At 39.1% G+C, this 22,140-nt stretch overlaps 1 protein-coding gene across 1 annotated transcript; it reads right to left on the bottom strand.

The window, feature by feature from the left end:
• Positions 1-1,936: 1,936 nt before the first annotated feature.
• cercam (cerebral endothelial cell adhesion molecule) lies at positions 1,937-14,835 on the bottom strand. The gene is made up of 12 exons (XM_003444417.5): positions 14,421-14,835; positions 11,240-11,350; positions 10,338-10,455; positions 10,039-10,173; positions 9,678-9,882; positions 9,373-9,492; positions 9,178-9,254; positions 8,751-8,857; positions 8,287-8,419; positions 6,524-6,651; positions 5,985-6,188; positions 1,937-3,666 (listed from the first exon to the last, which is right to left on the bottom strand). Exons 1-12 carry the CDS (start codon positions 14,621-14,623, stop codon positions 3,432-3,434), a joined length of 1,776 nt encoding a protein of 591 aa, XP_003444465.1. The 5' UTR covers positions 14,624-14,835; the 3' UTR covers positions 1,937-3,431.
• Positions 14,836-22,140: the final 7,305 nt, after the last annotated feature.

Genomic DNA, 22,140 nt, shown 5'->3' on the forward strand with positions numbered 1-22,140 from the left:
CTGGAATTTGACAATAATTTCATTGGGAGAAAGTTTTATTCACAGATCAGGAAAACTTTGGAAAAGGTCTGCATGGACATGTATGGATGCTCCTGGAACTTTCTCAATCATCTTAAATTTATTGTTACAAAACAGTTGCTCCTTTCTCGATGGTGTGTACCTTCAACTTGGAGCACAGACTGTTTTTGAGTTGAAATCGAAGAGAAATGTCCTGCACTTTGGATTATTCTGCAGTTTTTTTAGTGCTTCTGCAGAATGCATGGGCAGGGTGCTGAATCATCTTTCTTCTCCTGGGAGTGTCCCAGGATTTTCAACAACTGCTAAAGGTTTTAGGGGAGAACAACAGGTAAGATGGAGTGGGGGACTTCCTTGTGAGTTTTTCAGGTGTTTAACTGGGATTTATTTTTTGGGTTTAGATTCCCAGAATCTGATTTTATTTTGTATGTGTGGCATTTTTGTTAATATTTATATTTTAAGTAATGAAAACAGAAAACTGGTTTTATTGGCATTTGTTAATGTGGAAACACCCCTTTTTATGTGGTAGCAGTAAAATGAGGTGCAAAAGAAATAATTCATGTGGCTTTAAATACAAAATGTTTGAGAAATAAATCACGCAACCTTACTCTACGTCTGCCATTATAATTCTGAAATTTACAGTATTGTATTCATTTCCTTGTGGCCTGCACTTTAAAACACATCGAGTTGGAAAAAGACAGCTTTTGTAGTTTTGCCTCTGCACTGTACACTACCACAGAGGCTTTTAAATCAAAGAATAACTGACTGAAGTGCTGGCTTTTGGCTTTAAGGGATTTAACAAAATAATGCTGTAACTTTTAAGGAATCATTGCCGTTTTTATACACAGCCCCTATTTTGTTGGAAAAGTAATTGAACAAATGACTGACAAGCAGTTTCATGGCCAGGTGACACCTGATCCCTTGTAATTAAATGACAAATGTAGTAGACATAGGAATGATTCAAAGTGTTGAATTTATATCTTACACAAATCAAAGTCTACAGCTTGCTACTGTTATTTTAATTGAGACCTAAAGAGACATCAGTACCAGTGAGCGAGGCCTTTATTCTGCTGAAAAGAAAAAAGCTAAATAAACCATCAGAGGCAACAAAGACTTTAGGAATTGTCAAATCAACAAACTGGTACATTGTTAATAAGAATAAATGCACTGGCCAGCTCAGGGCCTGAAAAACCACAAAAGACAACTAAAGCGCATGACGACAGAATTATTTGGTTAAGAAAAACAGCCAAAGCATTTCTAAAGGCAAGGAAATGAGATATTATTCAGTGGCCAAGTCAGTCATAATCCAACAGAGCATGCTTTTCAGTTATTAAATACACAAGCTGAAGGCAAAGAGGCCTAAAAACAAGCAGCAACTGATGGTGGCTGCTGTAAAGGCCTGGCAGCCAGCATCTCAGTGAAGGAAACACATTTAACAATGTCAATGGTTTTTTTAGACTTAATGCTGATGGCTGAAAAGGATTTTCATCAGTTCTGAGCCTCTAAAAATGGGGGACTGTATATGAAAATGACTATAATTCCCTAACAGTTAATGCAAAATTTTTGTAAATCCCCTTGAATAAAAACTGAAAGTCTGCACGTCAATCACAATGACTGATTTAAAATCCACTGCGAAAATTGTGTCTTTGTCCAACAAACTGCATTTATGTACTTCTCCATCTACACACACATCTATAGGTGTGCATGTATGTAAACTCTGGCTGCAGTAGCAGAATTTAGGAAACAGTACCCCCTTGTGTTTTTTATTCTTAGTACATGGTAGCTTTGTGTATTTAATAAAATATGTTAATTTATTAACTAAACAGTCCATAACCATTTATATAATACTGCAAAAATATTTGTATTTAAATTCTGAGCTGCTTGCTATCCAGATGTGAAATCAGTGGCAATTAATGAATCGTAATATTAATATACATTTATTGCTCAAAGACATAGAGACAAAAAGTAATTGGACCCGCGTGTTGTACATCACGTTGTGCGACTCATCTGTGATTCACAAAGAAAAACAAATAATTTAAGATATTTGCAGGAAAACAAATCTTCAATATCAAAAACAATATACGAAACAGACCGTCATCAATGCGCACAAAAATGAAATACAAGTTTAGTTTGACTTGATCAAATCCACAAACTTGCGACATCAGTTACCTGCACTACAACCCTGTCTAGACGAGTGTCAGCTCAATCCTGGAGTGACAGCGATGCTACAAAAGACTGTTAAAGGCTGTACTTTCTTAAGACCTTTAAACACTTAAGCAACACATAACATTTATACTTTTTACACATAACATGTGGTCGCTCTCCAAAACTGGAAACAACTGGATAAAAACCAAAGCTACACTCTTCATGCCTCAACATGTTGCATAGATTTTATGTAAGTCATTGGGCCATCAAAAAAAAAGTGTTTATACTTTATAGATGAATTTCTCGTGGTTGTAATAGTGTAATAAAACCTGAAATCTTCTCAAACGGTTCTCAAATCATGATGTAATATTTTAAAATGCGCTTCTATTTGAGGCAGCCCAAAATCACACGAAGGTAATTTTGTTTCCAGTTCATGTTAAACTCTTAAAGGTGAACATGGCTAAATGTGAAAATATTAAAAACAGCTAGGGAGTAAAACACAGTCCAAGTTAATCCATTAAGTTAAAAAAAATCAATCTGAAGAAGCTTAAACTGATCAAAAGCAAACATTCAAATACTTAATGAATATAAACTTTCATAGTTTTCAGAGGTACACAAGTTTGAGAAAGGTCTGGAACAAATTATGAAAGAAAATATCAATTATGGTCATTTGAGACTTGTGTTAACTCAACTCTCCAGTCCCCAGTGGAGGACACGCACAAACACAGAAATGTACAAAAAGATTATAGCAACACGAAAAAAGAAAAGGAAAAAAACCAATAGCCAATACATTTCAGACTTTTTTTCCAGACTTGCCAGGAGTTGTTAACAGTGCAATTACTGAACCCTCGGTTAGAATATGATCAACAGATTACGCACTATCACAGGAGTACATTTAAACAGGTAACTTGACACAAACCATACAGAATGAATTAACAATCTAAATCAAGCAACTAAACTAAATGTCTGAGCAAAGTAAAAGAAAAGCACAAAAAAACACTCTAAACATGGAGTTGTTTGAGAAAAATCTATTGTGCAAGTTGACGCATTTATTACACCGAGACAACTGTGCATGTCTTTACACAAAGTCGAAACGAACACCATATCTTATGTTGTTGCCTCCTATCTAAGAAGCTCAGGTTAAATGACACTGAGCATGTCAGTTTTATGACACAAGGTGGAGTGAAAGTATCTCTCTCTGCTCAGTAACAGTCTCTCTGGCCTCATGGCCTGTGGACCTGCAGATTCTCCTCAGCTACATTTGCGCTGCACTAAAGTTCATCCCTGTAGGTAACTGACAGCATCTCGGGTGCCGGGGCAGCCCCTTTCAGGGTCTTGTGGGAGCCCCTCCAATCAGTCCTCACAGAGTCATCATCCCACAGGGTCGACGTCTCTGTGTCGCTCACCCACTGGGGATCACCGGCGTAGTGACATGGCTGGACCAGCAGGGGGTGTGTACTGAAGGCTTGTAAGTTTCTATTGGGGAAGTGGGATTTGTAGTCCTCACTGCAGAGGGAGCACAAAGGCAGTGATTACACTGGGTAAAATCATTTGAAAGTTAAAAACACAGGATAAGATGTCACAATTTAAAAAAAAAAAAAAAACAGCACTGGAACTATAGATAGAAGTTTTTTGGGGGGCAGTTTGAGCAATTTTGGGGGTTTGGCAGTTTGAGCAATTTTTTACCATTTACTGAAATGTTAAATATAAACATCAGGGATATTTTGTGATTTCCTTACAATACACTGACAAGAGACTGTGACAACAGGACGATTTCAGAGATGGTTCAGTTACTCTTGGCATGAAGGGCGACAATGCATGGGGTGCATTTGTTGTGTGTTCTCAGCAGACTAGTCAAGCATATCAAATCAGAACCACAGTGGTGAGAAAAAGAGAGAGAGAGAGTGCAGAAAAAGCGGGCTGGCTATAGGCCAGATTTCCACACATGATGGAGCACACAGACACTGCCAGGCCTTCTGGTTTGCAGATCCTTTGGCACAAAGTGCATTTCATTTCTTAGAGTTAGTTCCTGATGACGAGAACAGTTGCCTGGTTGGGGAAACTATCAAGGATATCAATTTTACAGTCAGAATTTGATTCAACTATTACACTAATAATTTAAAGATACATTTGGAGGTGAAGTCGATATTTTATAGACCTCCAACAACCATCTAGAATGAAGCAGAAGCTTTACAGATGATGGCTCTATGTCAGCAGTTGAAGGATTGCCAGTGTGGTTAGAATTCATTTGTACGGAGAGACAAACGTGCATACCAATTTTTATTGCATCAGACAGTTGTCTAGACCTTTGCAACCAAAAATGTGAACCTCATGTGACGCCAGGTGAACGCTAAGGGATAAGTCATCCATGTGGAGGAACCATGGATGTCTGTATTATTATGGCAGTAGTTAAAACTAAACAACAACCTCTGGGGTTGAAAAATGAAGCCAATGATTAAAAAAGCTGTTCCAACAATGGCCACTGGAGGCTGGCTCCCAAAGTGAGTCAACCCCATTGACTTCAATGTTAGTAGGCCAACTTCCAACCACAAAATACAATTTCCGCTTCAAAAAAACTGGTTAATTTAATTTTTCAGCATTTTTTTTAGAATACACACCTAAAATGTATTACACTTTAGCTGTCTGGTAGGCCTTAGCTATTTAGAGTGACTGAACTGTCTGTGCTCTAGTTATGGTGAATATAATAGCATATTTTTAGTGAGCTTTAATTAGCAGGTATCTATGTCTGTGACAAATTCACATGATGCAACTTGTCAACTATCCTACCATCTTCATTTCTTGACAATATCTCATTTCTATCTGCCAAAGCTGAATATTCATGATAAATTATAATAGCAACCACCTATCAATGGGTTAAAATGATTCTTTTTTGTGATTATACACCTACAGCACATTATTAAAGCATCATTTTGATTTCAAGGCCAATGGCATAAACAAACCAAAAAATGCTGTAGTTCTAAATATAAGGCTTCAAAATGAAAGTCCCCAAACAAATGACTGATATTAGTGTGGCAGCATAATTCTTTTATATCAAATCTGTAATAAAGAAGCTTTGATGTTGCAGCTTAATTTTTGTTTTTTTACCAAAGTAAGTACAGACCATACTGTGAGTGTCACAAACACTGGTATAAACTTAAATAACAAACCATAGAAATTTAAGTATGGACTAAAATAGTCTGGACTGACCATACAGTAGTGTAATTCATGGAGAAAGGCAACAACATTGGCTTGGGAAAAAAAAAAAAGTATATCTTCTTTACCACAAACAAAACTGAGTCCACTCTGGCTGCTCACATCTGTCTGTCACACTGTGTTTAAGAAAATGTCAGCCCACACTGACAAAAATTCAGACCATTAATCCCAGAAAGAGATGCAGACGCGAGGCCTGTGCATCATAAAAGGAAAATGCTGAGAAAGATTAAATCTATTTTGAAATGTGGTGCACTAATTCAGCTTGACAAGCACAACATATCAAAGTGATTTCCTTTCAGAAAAATGCAGTGAAGTAAAACCACAGACATCCACATAGTTCTTTAATCTATACACTCCAAACAAAACTAGGCTAAATATAAAGCATGTACACATGTTTAGGCAGCTATAGAAAAGAATGTTTTTAGCCCTGAGGTCTGCTTTAGTTTAAATGGTGTTGCAGGAGAAGATTAAAGAGTGCTGAAAAACAGGTTTCATTATAGAGGTCACTGTATGGAACATACAAGAAGAAAACCAGAAAAACTTCAAAGTGTGCAGAGAGTAGCATGTAGTAGCAAATGAGTGTATTTTTGCCACTTTTTTATGATACATACTTCGGATGTTTGTCGTACATAATGGGGAGGAATTCATCGACAGGCAGCATCTTGGAAAGTGGCTCAGCATTGAGGAGTTTCTGGGCTCCCTGTAGGGAGATAGCGTAGGACAGAGTCCAATACGAGTAGTCGGCCATCACCAAGTTACGAACGTTCTCCACTGGCTCCTCCTTTCCAGGATTCACCTGCTTCCTGCCCAAGTATCTGTGGCAATATAAAGCGATCATACGAACTAAAGAAGTTAAAAAAAAATCAGGCACGGGGAAGAAGCAGCAAAAACCAGCATGGTCAAGAGATGTGATTTTTAAAATCGAACTCCACCTTGCTGTTCTTTCAAATTCTACATTAGACATACATTAGAAAAACTTCAAACTTTGTCTGAAGTTTTGTCTTCAAATAAAACCAGCAAACTATATTAAAGGGTACAAATGCACTTTGGACTTTATAATAAAGCTAACCTGGGCTTTCTTACCTGTGTCTCATTTAACCTTAACCAAAACAGGAACTGGACAGGAAACTAGGAGTAAAATGCGTCTTACATGATGTCCCAGTCCAGCTCCACCTGCTCCACATCCTGCATCATTTTGAGTATTCGTCGCTTGAAGTTGGCCTGAAAGCGAACATCGTCTTCAAATACCAGGGCCTTATCCATCTGCATGTCCACCATCTATGGAAAAAAAAGTATACACACTGTAAGCCTGACCTGTTAAAGAAATCAAAAGGTTTGTGTCATAAAAGCAGGTTTTTATTTTGCATCCATCTTCTTTACAAACATGACTCTTGGTTTTCAGTTGAGTGCAACTATTTTCATTTACAGTTGTGAAAAAGAAAGTACACCTTCTTTGAATTTTAAGGTTTTACATTAAAATAATCCGGTCCTTAGCAGTTCTTATGTAAATGCAAATTCAGATAAACAGCCACACATTATATATTACATCATGTCATTATTGATTGTATGAAAACAAATCCATAATACAGAAGCTAAGGACACCTTTACTACTTAGATATGAATTAAGAGAGTAAATAGCAGCCAGGCACTGTGAATCAAATACACTTAACATCGGCACGTGTGAGCACTTACACGTTTTGGCAGTTTGGTGGTATGGAGCATTCAGGTGTGTGTTAACACAATGTCAAGAAGGAAAGACATCTTACACATGACCTTAAAGAAGCAATTGTTGCTGTCTTTTGTCTTGGAAGGTTTGTGAAGCCATTTTCGATCATTTTGAAGTCCATTTTTTGTACAGTAAGAAATATTCACAAGTGGAAAACATTCAGTACAGCTGACAATCTTCCTGTGGACAACCCAGCAAATTCACCCCAAGGTCAGATTGTGCATTGCTCAGAGAGGTTGCAAAAAACCCAAGAGCTACATTTCAGACTCTACAGACCTCAGTTAGAACGTGAAATGTTAAAGTTCATAACAGCACAGTCAGAAAAAAGACTGAACAAGTATGGCTTAGAAGGGTTGCAAGAAGAAAGCCTCTTCTTGGCAGCACGGCTCAGGTTTGCAAAGTTACATCTAAAAAAAACCCACAAGACTTCTGGAACAATGTCTGGTGGATATATGACACCAAAGTGAAGATGTTTGGCCATAATGGATGCTGATATGTCTGGAGAAAACCCAAACACAGCACATCAGCACATAAACCTCACACCAGCTGTCAGCACAATGGTAGAGGGGTGATGATTTGTGCTTTTTCTACAACCACAGGACGTGTGCTGCGAGTCAGTTAGAAGCTCCTCTGTATACCAGATCATTCTAGTGTTAAATATGAGGCCTTCTGTCCAACAGCTAAAACCTTTGGCTCATGCAGCAAATCTACAACATAGTGCCTGAAAAAGAAATAAATCAAGGTGTTGCAACGGCCGAATCAAAGTCCAAACCTCAACCTCTTTGAAATGCTGGGGTGGACTTTAAGATAACTGTGCATAAACTAATGTCTGCAAACCTCAGTGAAGTGAAGTTGCGTGCTGTAAATGAGAGTGGGCCAAAATTCTTCCACAATGATGTGAGAGACTGATTAAGTCATCCAGAAAACCACTACTTCAAGTTATTACTGCTAAAGGTGGTACTAAAAGCTACTGAAGTTGATATAGAAACCTGTAGAACTCAAAGAAGTTATACTTTTGTTTTCACATGACTGTATCATAATATTGTAAAAAGGTGATTTGCAAGGACTGTATATACAATTATGCTTTCTTCTTACATAGTATAGTATGAAGTATATATTAAAATATTTGAGTTTTAACTTCAGAAAAGGGATTTGACAAGGATGTATGACAGTGTGTGTCCTCTCACCTCCTTCCAGATGTAATAGTGACTGAGGAAGCAGCCCACTTCTCCTTTGGTCAGAGTGCGTCCAGAGAATGGGTCATAGTATCCTGGCAGCAGGTCGACACCCAAAATCTTAATGTCACTGCTGTTCAGTGCACTGCATACACACACACACACACACCCACAACAGATTACTATATCAAGAAAAAGAGTACTGCACAAAAATGGAAGACTGCAGTCGCAAGCAAGGCTTAGCTGCATTTTTTTTTTAGGCAATTCTGTCTTTGATAAGAGAAGAGCGTTCAAATTTGGAGCATATGTAGCCATAACACTGATATTTATTATAAACCACAAGTGTCTATATTTTCAAGATGAGAATTTAAATTGGCCTCACACCAAGAGTCTGAATTGACACAGTGTTACATACATTCTTGACAAACTTAACTATAAAACTGAGAGAGGAAAAGAGCCGAGAGCAACCCACTCACTTTCCATCCACGGCATCGACCACTTTGACATCAATCTCAAGCTCGTTTAGAGAGAACAACATCCTGTCTCTGCGGTCGGGACGCCGTCGCAGGTTAATCAGATAAATCTGTAGAGGAGATGGGCGACCCAGAACGTTATTTAAATCTGGACACTGTGTGCCATCATCGTAAATCTTTGAGTTTCATCAAATGGGTCTACTGCATATTTGGCATGTTTTCAAACTCTATTCACCCAGTGAAAACATGCATCATATTTGGTCTGAATCTTGCTAAATATAAAGTACTACCTAAAAAGTAGATGTATAATTATATTATATATTACAGATAACTACATCCATGCTTTCATTATTGCATAGAACAAGCCTGTATAAGGTTGGGTTAACCTTTTTTACACATTAACTGAAAAAACTTGAACTGGTGCACCTACCTCATCAAATCCCAGGAGGTCTCTCTGTTTTGGAAACATGTGGATGAAACGGGAAGGATACATGGGTGGCCCGTCGACTTTTCCACAAACAGGGATATTAGTTTGGGGGGGGGGGTAAAAGAGAGGTGAGCTGATACCCTTTTTATTAAACTGTCATTATTTGCCTTTAGTATTACAAATCATCTATGCTCTTACTCATAGACTCAAGGTGAACATGGACAAAGTTGAGGCGATCGTCTTCTAAGGTGAAGTGCGGTTTGGCCGGAACGTTCAGGTAGCCGTAGCGATCCTTGTTGCACAGGTACATCTGTATCTCTGAGTAGCAACGAAAAGCAATCAGTTAATAAATTATAAACATATTTATTCATGTATGTTTTCATCACTGAGTCCTGAAATATACAAATATTCTACAGCAAAGTAAGCGCAGACATGATTTAGTGCAACAGTTGTGTTGAGTAAACCTAACTGCTGAACATAATAACACACAATCATCTACAGACCTGCAGCCCGACAGGAGAAGGCGAAAACAATAATATCGTCGTAGGGCCACGAGTAGTCCTCATGAGGAGGATAGAAAGCAAGTTTTTTCATGCCCTCCTTCCTCAAATCCAGCAGCAGGGTGCTGTGGACCATAGGCACAGGGAAGCAGCCCACTCGGTGACGATGACGGGTGGGGAAGTACTCTGCTGTTCGACGATAATATCCCTAAAGAATTGAGATATTTTAAAAAATATGCTTACTTATGTCCTAGATCTGTGTCATTTTTCTGCATTATGTTCATCAAGAAAGCAACAACTGTTTTTTTTCTCAAGTATTCCCTTTAAGCGGATAAATAATCACTCATTTTTAAGTGCTGCTCACCTGTGGAGTAATACCACACCAGTAGTTAGAGTACGCTCCCGGAGAATCTAACATAGGAGCGATGACTGACTTGTTTTCTGCTATCAGCAGGTTGAGGGATTCTGGATTTGTGAGGATATTGTCTGTGTCTGCGTACTGAAACAGAGAGAAAGAAGATACAAAGGAAAAAATATTTTTCATTCAAATAACAGTTGCTAAGTTTTTTTTTTCTTAGATGAAATAACAGCCGCAGTAAAAAAGACATCCCATCTGCTTAATCAAGAAAAGAAATAATATGAAACTTATCACAAGACAGGTACCAAGATATAATCAGCCCAGCGTTTCCTGGCAAAGTTGAGCGCTGCTTGTTTCAGCTTCATCACATATTCGTATCTGCTGTTGGGCCAATGCTTAGGACCCAGCTCTCCAGCATAGGACCTAAGACACACAGAAGTACAGTGTTATTAGGGGATATAATACTATATTGGTAAAATGTTGTATAATTTGCCACGTGAAGCAAACATGTGATTGGCTGAATGGTTTCTATTCTAAAAAACAAAAAACCCCAAAAAACAAAACCAAAACACAAAAACAGCATCGCTGAATCATGCTGGAGTGTTGACCACAGTGAACACAGCATACCGATGGTAATGGATTAAATAAAACCAGAACAGTAAATGACAGAAGTTCTGTGGTGCCATGAAAAGAGCATAAACAGATGGGTAATGTAACAGTTTCATGACTGTAGAAGTTTAGCAGAACTCACTCAGAATAAATAACTGACAGGCATAAAAATGTCTGCTAGTAGAAAGCCCAGACAGAGCATCATGTACAGACAAGCCTAGATATGCTTTGTCAAACTCTTCTTTTTTTTTTAGCTTTTAAAATGAATACCAGATGAACTGCAAAGCTGCAGCCTACAGAGGGGTGTTAATACTTTTATTGAACACTTGCACAAAAAGAGCAAGTAAGCAAAATCAATACACGTGCAATCTGAACATTGATTGATTTATTTTGTCAATACCAGGATGACACTTCAGAGGATCATAGATTTGCCTCCTGATGAGTAAGAGGGATTGTTTCTGTCATTTCCCTTGTAGAAAGCAACTATTGAAGGTGATCTGCTTTCATCCACATATGCTGTAAGATCAAGTTGGGGGTGGTTCCAAACTCAGATCCCAGCAGTACACAAAGCTAAACACATTAAGACTTTCAGACTTACGTTGGCTTGTCCATTGGTCTCCACTCAACATAATGGTAATATTTCTGCATGACAGTCAGCCACTCCTTCAGTATGGCTGTGGTGTTATCTATGTTGTGATCTGTGGCTGCCCTGGAAAGCACAGAGAAGGCAGAGGGTGAAGTAACTGCACCACAAATAGGGAACCTAAACTTGGCGTTGGTTCTTGTTATTGCTCATTCCCCTCATTGTGCCAGGGGAACAGTGAAATGTACATTATGTGAATTTTTCAGCTCCTCATCATGCCAGTGCAAAATTCATGCTGCATTACCACTCTCACTGGTAAATGTCAAATTATTTGCTGACAGGCTTATTTGATTCAGCGCCCAATACTGATGTTCTGCCTGTGTATTACTCGATCAACAAACAAAACCAACATTTATAATGGTCACACAATACAATACAAAACAACACAATATAAATGATTACTACTTATTTGAGCAGGATTTTTCAGGTCTGTAAACGTTTTAATGTTGTCTCTGAGTTCCACTGAATGATCTGAACAATTATTTTCTGCTTCTCTGGTTTATGGTATACCACAAGGTTCTATTTTACCGTTTTTGTCATATCTGCTCCCTTTTCAGCACATTTTCATCACTTTTAATGACATTTCTTATCACTGCTAGATAGACTGGCTGTCAAATTCTCCAACTTAGTGAAGAGAAAGCAAAAATCCCATGACAGATTTCTGCTGAAGGTAATGGAAATTCTAGATTGCCTTGCCCCTTTTGCTAAAGTTTGAATAACTTTTGATTCTGGATACTCCCGTTAAAGCTCTGGTTCACTCTCGTTTTTATCACTTCAGAAATATTGTCAAGTTAGGTTTCATTGTTTCACAGTCTGAATTGGAAATCAATCAAACCGTAATCAGTCTTTTATTTCATCACATCTAGATTATTGCAATTCACTGCTCCCTTGTTTTAACAAGGTTTCCTTGTAATGGATGTTTCAGAACTCAACTGCAAGGCTTCTGAATAAGTCTTCAGAGTATTCACATGTCACACAATCGCTAATTCAGTTCCACTTGCACCCCATTAACTTCAGTCTACTTTAAGATTCTAGTTTTGACTTTTAGAGCTCTGCATTAACAAGCACCAGCATATATCAGGTATCTTTTTGTATCCTTACATCCCCAGTACATCCCTGAGGTGACTTAATCAGGTCTTGCTGGCTGATATACAAGTATAAAAATAAATGAGACAAATACCCCAAGAGTTTGAAGCTCTCTCCCACTGAGTCATAGCACTATGAAGTTGGTGATCTCTTTTAAAAATGAGGTGAAAAATGCATATTTTTAACCTTGCTTTTGGGTAACTTTTTTGTCTTTATGTTTTTAGCATTTCGTGATATTCATCTTGAAAGGGGCTATATAAAGAAAATTTAACTTTTACATTACTTTTTGATTACTTTTAACCTCATGCACTTCATGACCTCTGGGCAGAAAAGAAGAGCAAAGTGGCCGACAGATTTTGCACTAAAATATGCATCGGATCCCTTTCCTGTCCACAGCTGCGAGTTATCTTCAGCAGTGTCACTCTAGCAAACCTTTACTTGTGGTGAAGTAGGGTTGTCCAAAATAACAAGGTATATCAAAGATACTAGATATCTGTCAATTAGCAGAATGGCTCTATTGCATGACCAGGTTTTTGTTAGTCTTGTTTTTTTTATTTGCACAAATAAGACACCACTGCAGAGTAACATCCTTTTTTTACTTCATCATAATATTAGAGCTTTTAATGATTTCTGTAAACTGATATTTGTACAGCAACTGTAGACACAGTTAGGGAAGGTCTCTTTGAGCCATTTCTAAACAACTGCGGATTCCAAGATCATTGGTTCAAACAATTATATAATGTAAAAGTTACTCTCATGTGTCAGCAGTTTGCCAAGGTCTGGAAGAAGACCCAAATCGTTACCCTCAGATGAGAGGAAATTAGGATGTTCAGGAACAAACCAGGAACCTCCAAGGCTCAAGCCTGCCATGAACTGAAAGTTGCTGAAACACCAGTGTCACTGTCCACACTGGAGTGAGTTTTACAACACCATGGACTGAGAGAGCGCTAACCAAAAAAAAAGAAACCCCTGATCTAAAATCAACACCTTCAAGCTTGACTAAAATTTACAGTTACTTTCGAACATAAAAACAGTATGAGGTGTCAAACATGGAGCTGGTAGCATCATGCTCTGCTGTCAGTGGTAGGGGTAAACATAAAGCCTGAAATCAACAGATGGATAGTTGAAACTTGGACACAACTGAGTGTTCCAACAGCACAATGATCCCAAACACACATCAAAACTGTTATTGTAATGGATAAAGCAGGTCAATATTAAGCTTCTGGAATGGCCTTCCAAAAGCACCTACCTCAACTCTATTGAAAATTTGTGGACTATGCTTAAAGGCCCGATCTGGATCCAACCAATTTAAATAAACTCTACCAATTCTACAAATAAGAGTGTTCAAATATCCGTCTGGAAGTGTGCCAGAAGCTTGTTGATGGCTGCCAAGGCATCTGAGGTGCTGCTTGCTATATCTTCGTGTGGGTGGATGTTTATTTTTGACTCTGTATGGATTAGAGAAAATCCAAAATAAAGTTCTTACTTAAACAAACAAAACATTAAGCTTGTATGCTGTGCAATCATTCCACCCTGGAAAAAATTGTTTCAAATAAATAATTAAAAGCCAAAAATTCCCATGACTTTCATGCCCATGATGATGAGTATTCCCGTAGGACTCAACATACTATCGTCATCTCCTCATATTAAACCAACAGTTAATCTTTTTCCATCATTACACCGATTGAACGGGATCTCTTTTACTTCCTCACTAATAAACCACTCCGCGCTGTCTAAACAGCTAAACCCCTTGAGTTTGTAGATTTGAACATGCACCATGAATTATAAAGAAGTAAAATCACTGCTGGTACAGTTACTCTATACAAACTTCACGGGACATAAAACTGCAAGCAAGCGACGGTAGGAAATGAATGCGGCGGAGTGAAAGGCAGCCTGGACTGTGAAAGGCGCAGAGGGAACAGGGGAGGGGTAGGACGCTGCTGCTTTCACAAACTAATTTAAATGCCATTGACCTTTTGAACGGCTGCTATAGACGGATAAAAAGGAGACCCCTCTACAAACAGCCTGGCAGTCCATGCAGGAAACCCACCACACAGAGATGCGATCTTTGGGGTAGTTGAGTCTCTCCAGAGCTCCGAGGTAGTACGGCAGGGAGTGAGCAGTATTTCTCGCTATGATAGCGATAACCACGGTTGGAGGCTGCATTTTCGACTCTTCCGGATACTTCTCCTCCGAAAAGTAACATTCAGCCTGAAAAACAAAGGCCCCTAAAGCTAGAAAGTGAAGTATCATGGTGGAGGCTGTTAAAGTTGGAAAGTAATCCGCGGGGCTCCGGAGCAGCACGTAGCCGCGGTACGCGTCAGCAGTCCAAGAAAAAAGGGCTTTCCCAAATGTTCAACCCCCACTACTTCATGTACAAGCTGGCCCCTTCTGAGAAGAAATGCAAACCCAATCCTAAAGCCAGAGAGGGTTATATTCCGCTGTAATAAACTTTTTCCTGTAGGAAAAAAACAAAAAGAGGGGAAAGAGGCGTGATTTGGCCACACTGGCATTTGCAGCGGTGGGATACCCTGAGAAAGATTAGAAAGATGGAGAAAGTTTTAAAGTGTAAGGTCAAACATCCTTAAAAAATGTCATTAAAATGTTCTCAGGGATGGAAATCGGGGGGGGGGGGCGCATTTAAACGTGGCAATTTGTTAGTCAAAAATTTATTTATTTATTTGTTTTTGAGTAAACCAGTCACAGCCTTTTAAATATTCCGACCACAGTATGGGTATTTATACACACATTTAGTCTGTATGTGTGATATTCTGATACATACATCTGAAATAGAAAGGGATTTTGAATAAACCCAGCTTTGTCGTAATATGAAGCCAAAGAGTAGCAATTACAGAGATTCACCAGCAGGGGGAGGTTTTGATCCAAGAGAAGAGTCATTATGTCGCGCACGTCATCCTGAGGCCTTTGATCCTTTGGTTTTCTCAAATGCTGCAATTAGGATCAATTACGAGGTTATTTTCACATTTATTATTTTATTCTACTTAATATTTATCTTCTTAAGACGTTCTCATCGCATGTCACCTTCCACTACATTTACTCATGCTATATAGTACTTATTTGCATGCATATAGTAGTTGCAAGGTCAGTTTTACTCTGTTGACATTTGCCTTATAAGAAACGCAGTGTCTGCTACAGGGACACTGAAGGCTTGATGTACAAAAAACAAAAACAACAAAAATGAAAACAAGTGTAAATGTTTTTAAGGGAAATGTTCAACCTAATATTCATTGTAAATCTTTACTCTAGAGCTTTGACAGAGAAAGTTGGGAAGTTTGTGGTTTTAATCAAAGGGGACCTTCCAAATTTTAAACACAGCTTATAACATCATTTTCCATTTTGTACTGTGGCTTTTATTTATTGCAGTCCTATAGCTTCGAGTGGCCTGTTGACAAGAGAAGATGTACAGTAGCCTGGGTGTTCCTCAGTATATTAAAGAGTCAAAGGTCATCTTGAATGTATTGAGTGCCAGTATGTGGGCAATAGAAAATTCATGGCCAATAGCCAAGTAGAAGATGCAGGGGCAGACAGATGCATTGACTTCAGGGTGTAGGTGTGGTGTGACAGCAGATTAAAACAAAGGATTAAAACACACACGTACGGGGGGAAATAAGCACATATACACAGTTAGATCTTCAATTGTATTTTTCGTCTAGAATAACAGTAGAAAATAAACGTGAAAAGATTTGCTTGCTCCCATGGGGCTAGTGAGTATAAGGAGGCGAATGTTTTAAAAACTGATGCTCAGAGTGCTCAGCATACAAGTGAAAATTCACTTGTATGTAAGATGGACAGGACAGAGGCTGTGCGAAAAGGAGACCAATGGGAACAGACAAAAGAGAATGGAAACGATGGAAAGGGCAGTGGAGGGAAAAAATAAAGAATGGGGAGATGCATTAGTGTGGGTGGAAAATAATAAGCAAAGTGGTATATAATGAATTTTGGCTCTTTTGGCGGGCTCTGTGAATAAACGAAGGCAGTCAAGGCTGACAATGGCAGACTTGGGGCAAAGGGGTTGTTTGTGTGGACAGGTCACAAGGGTTGAGGGTCAAATCTCTCCTATTCATGACACTCCAAGTGTTGCCACGCTCACACACAAACACGCGCACTCTCATGTGCACGCATACACGTATGTCAGGCTCATTTTCTCAGCGCTTGTGGCTGCAGCTGATCTGGGAGAGTTCAACCTCGGGTGCACTAACTTTTCACTGCAGGGTCAAGGGTGGAGGTGGCGTTTGTGTGTGGGAGTGTGTGAATCTGGGACAGACGGACAAGGAAAGCGAGAGAATGACAAAAAGAAAATCGTCATTGTTTTGACCAGATTGCAGGAGAGACTGCAAAAGAAAGCTGCAGCGACACCAGGACTGTGCATGCATGCATACAAAAAAAACATGTATATATCACCTGAAATGTTAGTCATCAATACCCATAGCTTTAGCTCTATTTGTGCAGGTTGCAATATACTAATAACTCTCATATCTATACAGAATGCACATGTCTTAACTGGTCACACAGCCTCTATTCTATCTTTAATCTTTTCTTTGCTTGGCCAGGAATTTCTTGTCAGCGTGAGCGAATGAGTGGCTGTAAGTTTGGATGTGACAAAGTGTAAGAGTTTCTGTTTTTGTGTGTTGGGACCAAAACTGGTGGGCAGCACAGAGTCGTGACATTCTCACAAGCTTCCGGGACCTTTATTGCTGTGGCAATAATCAATAGTGTTCCCACAGAGACGTCTTTTGGCTGGGCAGGTCAATACCTGTCACTCAGGGGCTCAGTCATGGCACAGACCCTCTTACTCAGCAGCTACGGCAGCCTCGCTCTGTCTGCTCCCCACCTCGCATGTCCTCCTGCATGTGTCTCAGGAGTGTCATGGTTGCACAGTTTAAGGAGCTGTGCGGTTCATTTGAAATCATATCCAACTGAGCATCCGCTTTTTTTTTCTTTGCACAGACTACCAAGTCCAATAAAACAGCCACAACAACAGTTATCATTATTGTTTAATCTCCAGAATATTGTCATTTTAAACATAATTGGGTTTGGTTTAAAATAATATGGTGCTGTTTTTAAATTGTTGTTTTCAGTATTTTGTTTTCATCTTTAGCACAAAACACCTGTTTAAGTTATTTGTTAGGTTGTAGTCTGAGTGATTGCGCAATCAAAACTCATCTTTCCAAAGTAAATTTTCATGAAGTGAAACCTATATTGCAGTTTTAAGTAATCAAGTATGTTTGTTAGCCAGCACATGTTTGCTAACTGAGTTAAGTTTTACATGGAAGTAGCTCAGTTTTAAAGATGCATATCAGATGGATTTTTAGGAATCGTTAAATTTACTGTTAGGAAACGCACCATGGAAATAAAATCTTAAACTCATGTTCAGCATTTTAATTGCAATGTTGTTATTCTAGACCTTGGATCCATGTTTTCCCCAAGAGTTTTAAAGGTACTCGTTTTGTTGAAACAAGCGCGTCTGGAATCATTTACAAACCTGCATTTCATTTCATTTTTAACTTCACAAAACTCAGTCTTACAGATGTGATTATCTGATTATAGCTGGCAACATGAAGAGGGGATTCTCTGGAGGTGGCAACAGTGCAGATAAACTGACTACTGGGCCAAACAGCAGGTATGTGTGTGTGTGTGTGTGTGTGTGTGTGTGTGTGTGTGTGTGTGTGTGTGTGTTTTCCCAGGTGGCCAATATTGCTGTTTGACTAAAGCACTTAAACAGAATTGCTTCAGTAGAAAAAGACTAGAATACCTGAAGTCCAGTCTTCATGCGACACCACCAAGTCAGCACAAACAACCTCAGGCTCAGACCGAATGCTCAGAATGCTGGAGGTAATGCGATTAAAGAGGTCACTGACACATGGTCACATCTGTTCTAATTAATATTAAAAAAAGCAATCAATTATTTTGATGTCATTTATTTTTTATTGGTCGTTTTAATATAATCGATTAAGATACCTGTCAAGTTGATTTATTTTACAGAAGATGATAGCAGTTACACTGACACTGAGCCAGTTTGGTTTAAAGTGAAATAGACATTTTAAACTGAATTAAGTCAACAATGAAACATCAAGGATTTTGATTTTATTCATTTTTTAAGAAATTATACTTAAATGTAATTTCATCTGAAGATCTTGGCAGTAACAGGAATAATGAGTAGACCCGGTGTTTTTTCTTAAATAAAACAACATTTTATGTTATGTTATTTTAAGTGATTGTGACCGCATCAGTGGTTAAACAGTAAAGGGATGGGCGTTTTATAAAGTACTAATCAGTAGAAAGGTTGAGTTTCTGTGAGTGTTCAGTGAGTGGTGTTTGGATTTTCAGTCAACATTCTCCTTTTTATTGCACTAATGTGAAGATTTCCCTCGAAGCAGGACGATGTCAAAACAAATGGCAAGTTTCTCTTAAATGATTTTTTTTTATTTGAATATACTAAATAAACCTTCAATAGATTGGCAGCCTGTCCAGGTGTATTCAACCTTTTGCGCGAAGACAGCTTCCCCAACACAGAAGACAATGGATGGATGGATGGGGATACTCTGTATTGCCATCTGCTCCAACATCCCTCCAGCAGTTATAACCTTTACATGGTGCTTAATTACTAAGGCTGGATGGACTTCCTTAAACTCAAGAAGAGGCAGCAGCATCATGTGACATGTTTACAAGCCTCTACAAACGAAGATCTCAAACTAGCTCACATCTCTTCTCTGTTTAAATAAAGGAAGTCCAGTACATAATCAACCTTAGATTATTACCCCTGTGCACTAACCTTGATAACCTGGTTTGAGGTAGCCTACAACACACTTTCCAGAAGCAATGAAACATCCTCAGACTGAGACATTCATTCATGAAGATCTTAAAACTTCATTATCTGAGTTTTTTTGTTAATATCATGCAGCTGTTTTTATTAATCCCTTCTTCATTGTCTTATTCTGTTGTTTTAGTCTGCTGGTTGTGTTCTCCATTCATTTCAGCTTATATCCTCACAAAGGATATGTTCATTTTTGCCTGGTTAAATAAAGGTTAAAATCTAAAATATATTTAATGCAAATTTTTCATGACTTGTAAAACTCAGAGAAATTGGTCCAACTGCGCAACTGAGTCATTTTTCTTTTAGTCGTTCAAAATTTGACATAAAAAAAACTAATTATTGGATATTTTTGATCACCCTGTTGCCCCCATGATCTTTACAGTCTCGGTGAGAATAGTGCAGACTTCCTTGCTTCTCATCGTCTCTGTTACTCCCTGGATGACGCTGTCCGTCTCCCCGTTGCCAAGCAACAGAGCAGCCACTGTCAAAGAATTCTGGGGGATGTTTAGGCAGCGGCATGCTGAGGGGGAAGGAGTATGTGTGTGTGTGTGTGTGTGTGTGTGTGTGTGTGTGTGTGTGTGTGTGTGTGTGTGTGTGTGTGCGTGGCTGTGATGGTGGCAGTGAAGAAGTAAGAGGGTTAAGCAAGTGTATTTGTCTGAGACCAGAGTCGAAGGATGCACTCAGTTTTGCATATACAGGAGAATTTTCTCTTAATCTTTTCATTTCAGCCTTTGCACCACTTGGTAATTTCTTTAAGATTTATTCATTTCACGATCCAACATTTTACTACTCTTACAAATTGAACCTCAGATCTCTGATGAGTCAACTTTTCTCAGAAAAAAAAAACCTCAAACAAATGTATCTTTTAGTTATTTGCACTCTTAATTGTTTGGCTGCCCAACTGCAAAGAACAAGATCCCATAATTTTCAGTGGCTATAATAAGCTGAAGACATGTACTCAATGACATGTGATAAACAAATGTGCTTATGATCATGGGAGACTGTGTGGTGCATAGTTGGTTTTAAATGAAAGTACAACTGCATGCTTCTTGTCTGGCCGTATCACTTGCAAAGCACTATCACTTTCTCCACTAGATATTATAAGCTGCCATAAACAAGATCATCTTACACAATACAGTGCACCAGCAGGAAGATTTATGGCCTGAGAATTTTTGTTTGTCCTTTGAGTCTTTTTTTAAAAACTCTCCTTCCAATTTACCTCTTTGTCCGTTTGACTCCACGTCCTGGCTTGCCTGAGCAGCTAGTCCACTATAAATTTCAGTGACATTCCCTGCAACAGTGTTGCCTCTCTTTCTAACCTCTTTACTCTCCTACCTCTGTAGCTGGCAGCAAGGAGGAGATGCCTTCACCAGAGGAGGTTTATTTTAAGGATTCCCCTGTCGCCTTTGTCCTCCCTCTCATCTCCAGCTCTCGACGGGATGGTTTCATAGCCCACCTCGCTGATTGGGCCTCCCTGTCCCCTGCCAGGCCTTTTAGCCAGCGGGTTAAACATTGATTTGTGAATGGAGGGAAGCACAGTGGCCCCTGCATGGAGCGCACCAGTCCCCTACTGTTTCTGTGTACACACACACACACCCCTACTATACACCACCAAGACCAACAGCCAACATGAAAGCTTCTGAGCTAAAAGGCTTTAATTCAACAGCTGATGTTGGCTGATGGTGTTTTTACTTTTTTTTTTGGCGAAATGCTACCTACCCTTTATTTTGATCAAATCACCTAAAAATGGTAAATAACAGTTAGAAAAGTAGTCTTATGCATGTCTTATGCACATTCTAAAAGGTTTGCAGAGCTGCAACAACAGAAAGTTTCAGACCAAAAGAAACTGTGTCGCAGATGTCTCTGTGATGCAGTATATGTTTAATATAACCAAGCAGTCTCTCTTCTTTTTTTTTAAAAAAAATCCATAACCCTGAGTAACACAAGTGAAGGATGTCAAGGTGAGAGTGAAAGTGGACCCTCTTGACTTCTTCCCAGCTCAAGTCATGAAAAGACAGAGAGTGGGAGAGTGAGAGAGAGCGGAGTTGAGATGGAGGGTTTTGCTTTTCACCACTCAAAAAAAAGAGCAATGAATGAGTGACTGGCTGAATGAATGAGAGGCGGGCTGGAGCTGAGAGGGGCTCTGGCTGTGTGGATCAGCAGAGGTTAACTCGGCTTCTTCAGAGGGATGAAAAGGGGAAAAAACGGATTGAGCTTTAAAGAGGAGGACCCCCTGCGCCTGGGGCGGGATCAGTCAGGATGATTTATTAGAATGAGAGAGGGAGCGAGAGAGAGAGAGAGAGAGAGCGAGAGAGCGTTTGCAAGCGTCAAAAAGCTGCAGCGCAAACGCAGCGTTAAAAAGTGCTGATATGCACGACAACAAGATGGGCATGATTCAGATTCTCATTTCAAGCAAGAGGGGGGCACACACATACAAGACTTCCAGCCACCTGAACTGTTGCCACAAACGGGAACGTTATACGAAAACAAAACAAGAACTTGTGCACATGAAAATAAAAGCCTGCTTGTTTGAGGAGCCTTTTTTTAAGTGTTGCAAGCAGGAATCGCTCAAAGATCCTCTATAATTTCTCTCTCTTCCTTTATTACCTTTCAAATATGATCCTACCACGTTTGGTACCAGTATCCGTAATTGAGGGCAGTACTATTTAACCCCTGGGTTTATAAAACAGCTGCGGAAGCACATATAAGGAATTTAGAGTACAGTGTATATTGCGTCGGTTACGCAGGGAAACCACTGCAGTTTGGTTCTCTTGCTTGCTTGTTAACTGTGCTACAGATTTTTATTATTTTTTTTAATTAAAACTTAAAGCACAAGACAACATGCCCAGTGTTACCCCATCAATCGCTTGTCACGCGAGCATCATATAATCCACTCATTTTCTGTCACTTCGGACAACACTCTCCTTACAGGCCT

Source organism: Oreochromis niloticus, linkage group LG7, assembly GCF_001858045.2.
Source record: "Oreochromis niloticus isolate F11D_XX linkage group LG7, O_niloticus_UMD_NMBU, whole genome shotgun sequence".
NCBI classification, from domain to species: Eukaryota; Metazoa; Chordata; class Actinopteri; order Cichliformes; family Cichlidae; genus Oreochromis; species Oreochromis niloticus.

Bases quoted from the DNA above. Each gene is read 5' to 3' on its own strand.
- cercam (XM_003444417.5), bottom strand. From the start codon at position 14,623: ATGATACTTCACTTTCTAGCTTTAGGGGCCTTTGTTTTTCAGGCTGAA. The intron at 9,255-9,372 runs GTAAGAGCATAG...TTTGTGGAAAAG, and splicing joins TGTTCACCTTGAGTCTATGA to TCGACGGGCCACCCATGTAT. The intron at 8,858-9,177 runs GTAGGTGCACCA...TCTCCTCTACAG, and splicing joins ACCTCCTGGGATTTGATGAG to ATTTATCTGATTAACCTGCG.